Source organism: Miscanthus floridulus, chromosome 14 (assembly GCF_019320115.1).
Source record: "Miscanthus floridulus cultivar M001 chromosome 14, ASM1932011v1, whole genome shotgun sequence".
NCBI lineage: Eukaryota > Viridiplantae > Streptophyta > Magnoliopsida > Poales > Poaceae > Miscanthus > Miscanthus floridulus.
The window spans coordinates 61,670,159-61,676,571 of NC_089593.1; the positions used below are offsets into that span (position 1 = coordinate 61,670,159).

The 6,413-nt window shown below is 49.6% G+C and overlaps 1 protein-coding gene across 1 annotated transcript; it reads left to right on the forward strand.

Moving 5' to 3' along the window:
* Positions 1 to 847: 847 nt before the first annotated feature.
* Positions 848 to 1,600, forward strand: LOC136504149 (ocs element-binding factor 1). Its single transcript, XM_066499017.1, has one exon. It carries the CDS (start codon positions 991 to 993, stop codon positions 1,450 to 1,452), a length of 462 nt encoding a protein of 153 aa, XP_066355114.1. The 5' UTR covers positions 848 to 990; the 3' UTR covers positions 1,453 to 1,600.
* The last annotated feature ends 4,813 nt before the right edge of the window (positions 1,601 to 6,413 follow it).

Consider the following 6,413-nt stretch of genomic DNA (forward strand, 5'->3'; position numbering starts at 1 on the left):
ATAACACGTCACACCGCGATAAACATAAGATACTCTGTTACGGTCCAAATCAATCAGCCACGCTGCCTAAACCGCCAAACCCCCTACCACTAACCCATCGCGCATCGGCGCGCGGCACCCTGGTACACCCACCACAGTGCGCCTAGCAATTCGGCCGCATGATGGACGAACAGAAACAACCCACGGAGGCCCACTGACAGCCACCCAAGACCAGACTAGTAAAGATTCCCTTCACCTTTCTCCCATCATCATTTCATCAGGCGCCATTCTGAAACCACCCCCTACTGGGCCCCTACCCCATGGCAATGAGAATTTACCAAAACGCCCCCGTGTGCGAGTTTACCGAAATGCCCTCGGCCCGGCATTAAATAAGCCTGCCCGGCTCGCCTGATCCCCTCCTCCTTCCCTCTCTTCCACCTTCTTCCCCAGCCAGCACGAGCTTGCAAGCAAGCTGCAATCCTTCTAGAGATTTGAGGTTTCAGCTCGGTTCTCCTCCAGAGGTCGAGCAGACCAGCCACCTAGGACCCGAAGCTCTGCCCAGTTTGCCAGTTCAGGAATTGCTGCTGTTCTTGGCTGATCTTGGCCGGAGATCCAAACTTGCGTGTTGGGGGTTCTCCGGGGTTCCTTGCGCTGGAGGGAGGTTTCGTTCTCGCCGGCCATGGTTTGGCTGGGAAGCACCAGCAGCACCTTGATGCCAAATCTCTGAGCTTTATGAAGATCGCCACTCACCTGCGCCGCTCCTGCTTCCTCCACTCCTTCTCGGTTGTCTTCCTTTACTGGTTTTATGTGATCTCATAACTTGCCCTCCCCCGGATCCACCATTCCTCGTTCTTCTCTCTCCGTCCCCCTCTCCCTTCTCCCTTCTTCCTTGCTTTCTCGAACAATCGACGAATAAATACTAGCACTAGCCACAGCGGCAGCTGTAGAGGATCTTTTTGGAGGTAAGCTAGGCCGGCCGGTTCCTTGCGGGGAAAAAAAGACCGTGTCTTGATGTCGTCGTCGTCGCTGTCTCCGGCGGCGGGGAGGACGTCCGGGTCGGACGGGGACTCGCCAGCTGCGGACACGCACCGGCGCGAGAAGCGGCGGCTGTCGAACCGCGAGTCGGCGCGGCGGTCGCGGCTGCGGAAGCAGCAGCACCTGGACGAGCTGGTGCAGGAGGTGGCGCGCCTGCAGGCCGAGAACGCGCGCGTGGCCGCGCGCGCCGCTGACATCGTGTCCCAGTACGCGCGCGTCGAGCAGGAGAACACCGTGCTCCGCGCCCGCGCCGCCGAGCTCGGCGACCGCCTCCGCTCCGTCAACGAGGTGCTCCGCATCGTCGAGGAGTTCAGCGGCGTCGCCATGGACATCCAGGAGGAGATGTTGCCCGCCGACGACCCGCTGCTCCGCCCGTGGCAGCTGCCCTACCCCGCCGCCGCCATGCCCATCGGCGCCCCGCACATGCTCCACTACTGATGATGATTGCTTTGCTTCCACCTACCATCGGGAAGGAGGCAGGCAGCTGGGGCTGGTTGGCAACAAGACAAGAAGAATTGGCTGCGTCTCAACACATGATCACATTCACATCTACTACCTTGCGGCTTTGAGAATTACATAGGCTCTACTACCTGCTGCTGTGTTAAATCTACCTCCTGGTTTCTTCAATAGTTGTTGCTGTTCTGTTCTGTCTGTCAGTCAGTGTGTATTGTATGAGATGATGCTCATCTTATGTTATGTAAGGCTTAATTATGTGTCTGGTTGTACTTTATGTCTTGTAATGTTATATGAATAATAAGTGTTATGTAATCTTCTACAGTTAGTGTTTATTCAGATCTGATGATGTTTCAGTTTTTTTATATGGTTAGCTTATTCAGCTAGCAAGTTACTCCATAAAAACATTTTCTTGTGGAGTTACGTTGGGAAATTTTTAGCCTGGTGAGGTGCCAACTTCACTTCACATGATTATGGGTTACTTATGAAAGATTTCATGAGTCACAAAAGTTGTGAGTTCATATCAGACCTCAAAGCAAGGAGAAAGGCATCAAAACAACTTGAGTGCAAAGTAAGACATCTAAAGCGATCAAATCAAAGGGCATATCTTCTGTTGCAAAGCTCTTCGTGGGATCCTGTCTGCTGACAGCTCCCTCTCCTATGTTGCTCGCCGATCTAACTCTTCGTTTGGGCTGATTTGGATTATAAGTCATGGCTGAAAGTACTGTCGGCTGGTTTGGTGTGAGAGAAAAATATTGTTCGTTGGCTGATAAGCCATGGCTTATAAGCCAAATACGACCAAGCGAACATGCTGTATATTTCCTTGGCATCGAAGCAGTAAAAGAACACTTGTTTTCATCGGAAAAATACAAAATACATGTGACAAGATGCATTATTGCATCGGCATGCATCCTCTTCGTTTCCTTCGCCTACTCACTCCCTTAGTTTGTACTTTGCTTGTGTTTTCTATAAAGTTAAAAGTTATAATAAAAGCTTAACCTGGAACAACTGAAAGTCTAAACCAACCTCATTTTTGGTACTGATGAAGTATGTCTAAAAACTCAAAAAAGAGTAATAGAGCATCTCCAATAGTTCCTAAAAAATAATTGTCAAATCAATGAGTTTTCTAATTCACTATATTTGGCTTTCTCCAATCATTTCCAATATCTCATCTCTAAAAGCTAGAAGGTATTTTTGTATCAGAAATTCTGGATTATTTTCAAATCACTCCAGACACCGGTTACTAGGTCTTATACATTTACATTGGGAAGCCTGTTCCTTCTCCATTTCTTTCTCATGCCCTTCCATCTTCTGGATTGACAATAGGATAAGCGCACATATCTTTTCATGACATTGGATCGATTTTACCAAGTGCAGAAAAGATAGGGACTCGGGATAAAGAATCGCTGAAGAGAGTTTTTTTTTTAGTTTTGCCAAAAAAAAAAACAAGATTGTTTGTGAGTTTTGAAAAGGTCTCAGAATGCTCTAAGCAATCGTTTAACATCCATGACAAATGCGAAAACGACAGTGAAAGGCGCAAGAAAACCTTAGAAACTTATCTTGACCGAACCAGTGACGTTATCAAATGAAAGAGCACCAGCTGAGCGTGCAACATGTCAATATTATTAGTGCATCACCCACTCAAAAGTTACGTCAAAACACAAGTTTGGGAAAGGCCTGTTAGGTAACCGTGAACCAGTCACATAGAGTCGAGCACAGTTACTCGCAAAGATCACAAAAACAGATGTAAAAGTAGATCAGATGTTTGGTATGACATGGACATGCTCAAATAGTCATGACAAGGAAAGGAAATTCAACAAAATCTGGTGTTCTCAAATGGTTATGCTTATTTTCAAGACAAATCTCCACAGCATTCACTTTGTCATGCTCTCCAGAGAGTTTTGAAAGCTGGCAAAATAAAGAACTTCAAATTTGACATCTGGGAACTACTCCTCGACGACGACGCTGATCTGGCCCTTGTCAAGCATGTCGTAGAAGGATCTAGTCTTCCTCTGCTCGTTCCAGTGGTGCATCTTCCACATACCTCCAGCAATCAGACCCAGGGTCAGTCCAATGAAGATCTCCTTCACCACGCTAGGGCCCATGAGGGTGGCATGTGCAACCCTGCCACCTGCCATTTGCTTGCTTGTTGAGGTCAGACGTCAAGTGCCTGAAGCGAAAGCAATGGAGATTCTGTGAGCTGATACGTGGGAGCAACAGGCAGACAGCATATCTTCACTAAGGTAGAAAGATACTCTTAATAAATGCAGACATGTGCATAGAGCATCACATTTTGGCACATTCAAATTCTATGATTAGTCACACCTACAAGGGGAGGCTAAGGTGATAAATATATAGCAAAATTGGACCCAAAATTGTATTAGTAATGACGTATTATGAAGAATCGCCCAAAAATATGCAGAGACATAAGCTTCGCAAAGCCAACAGGGTATTCAGAAATAGTGGAGGGGGTGTTCAACAGCAATCTCTCCCAGAAAATCATCATCAAAACTCAAAAGAGTCAACTCCCTCTTGTTACATTTGCATCCTAAATTGCCCTATTCACCACAAAACATTTCTTAATGAGGGCAGAAATAGAAAATGACACCTGAAACAATTCCAGCATTGGTCTCAATCATTGCTTCTTTGACCAAAAAACAAATGTACACCAGGTACCCTTCACCTAACCTGGCACTCACTCCCAAAACATAGCCATCATATCAAACAAAGCCACAAAATGCTACAAAGCAAATTAGTTGGACGAATTTCCTTATCACCCAACAAAGAATCGAGGTAACAATATCAACATCCTAGCATCTGCAATAGTGAGAGCTGAAACTATCGACTACCTAACAAGCATACATCAAACCAGACAGACAATAATATCAGAATCGCACAAGGCTGCATCATTGACTTATCATCTACTAAACAACAAATGTATTAATAAGCTATGAGGTTACCATGCTGATTTTCAATTCGATGCAAATCTTAGATGTTACAGACACGCCCAACAAAGACCAATGAGCATGCTCACAAAAACTCCAAACAGAAACAAAAGGTAGCTCACTTTGATCCAAGTGGTTGTCAGATGTTGGTCCCTCACTGCCCTGCACAGGTAAGCACAAGCACCAGCGTTGGCCAGAGCTCTGCTCTTTTGGTTGTGGTAACTGAACTGTCTGTTTTCATTGCATAGAGGAGTATATACAACTCATGTACCAACTATAAGGTACACATGAGCATGGCTGAGTACAGCCCCAACTACTCCTAGTACTAGCAATACAATTCCTACCTCAGCCCACTACCAAGACATGGCTGATGTATTAGCTACCAACTAATGTACCAGTGGTGGCATATTGCCCTACTGCTACAACTAGGACAACAGAGAATGACCTATTGCCAAATCTGCTATGCAGCAAACAAAGAGTGAGAGGTCAGCAGCAGATTATGTCTTACAATTCTTCCTCTAATCCTGCTGCTAACCCAAAGCACCCGAGTGACTTGGTGAGGATGTCAGCGAGCTGTCTGCCGGTCTCGACAAACTCGATGATGATCTGCCCTCCATCGACGCAGTCCCGGAGGAAGTGGAACTTCATGTTTATGTGCTTGCTCCGGTCATGGAGGACATGATTCTTGGCGAGGGCGATGGCGGGCTGATTGTCCACCATCAGAGCTGGCGGGTGAGCTTCCTCGCCGGTCAGCTCGCCCAGCAGCCAGTGTAGCCAAACAGCCTGGCACGCAGCTGTGGCCGCTGCGACGTACTCCGCCTCACACGTCGATTGCGCCACAATCTTCTGCTTCAGCGATTGCCAGACGATGGGGGCTGCTCCAAGGAAGACAAGCACCCCAGAGGTGCTCCATCGCCCGTCGATGTCTCCCGCCATGTCTGCGTCGCTAAAAACAGTGAGCTCCGACTCACCTTCCTTTGCCTTGGGGGGTGCCTCACTGAAGAACGTGAGCCGCAGCTCACCCTTGCCGCCACTCTTGGGAAAGATGATCGCTTGATCGAGCGTCCCCTTGACGTAGTGCGGCAACCTTTTCACCGCCGTCCAGTGATCCTCACGCGGTTCCTCCATGAACCGACTAACATAACCGAACGCGAACGCGATGTCCGGGCGAGTATGTGTGAGGTAGCGTAGCCCGCCGACGATGCTTGGGTAGCGTGTCGCGTCCACCTTCGCCGCCATGCTGTGCTTGGACAGCTTCAACCGCTCCTCCATTGGAGTTGCGCACGGCTTGCACTCCGCCATGCCGCTGCGCTCCAGCAGCTTCTCCGCATAGGCACGCTGGCCTAGGGAGATGTGCTCCTTCCCCTACCTCACCTCAATGCCGAGGTAGTAGGAGAGCGCGCCGAGATTGCTCATTTTGAAACGAGCAGCCATTTCGCGCTTGAAGCCATCAATGTCCTCCACCCGCGCTCCAGTGATGATCAAGTCGTCCACATACACGCCGACGACGAGCTCCTCCTTCCCCCGTCGCCGTGTGTACAGCGCGTGCTCTGTGACGCAGCGAGTGAACCCAAGCTCGCCCAAGGTGGCATCGAGCTTGGCGTTCCACGCCCGAGGGGCCTGCCACAGCCCGTAGAGCGCCTTGCGCAGCTTGAGCACCTTGTGCTCAAAGCCCTTGACGGCGAAGCCCGGAGCTTGCTTGACGAAGACCGTGCCCGCGAGCTCGCCGTTGAGGAACGCAGACTTGACGTCGAGGTGGTGGACGCGCCAATCCTTCACTGCTGCCATGGCCAACAGCAAGCGAACGGACTCCATTCACACCATCGGAGCAAAGACTTCCTCGAAGTCGATGCCCTCACGCTACACGAAGCTGCGGGCGACGAGCCGAGCCTTGTACTTGACAATGGCGCCGCGCTCGTCCCGCTTAACCTTGTGGACCCAATTCAACCCGATCGGCCTGCAGCCCACCGGTGGATCCACCAGCTCCCATGTCCCATTGTC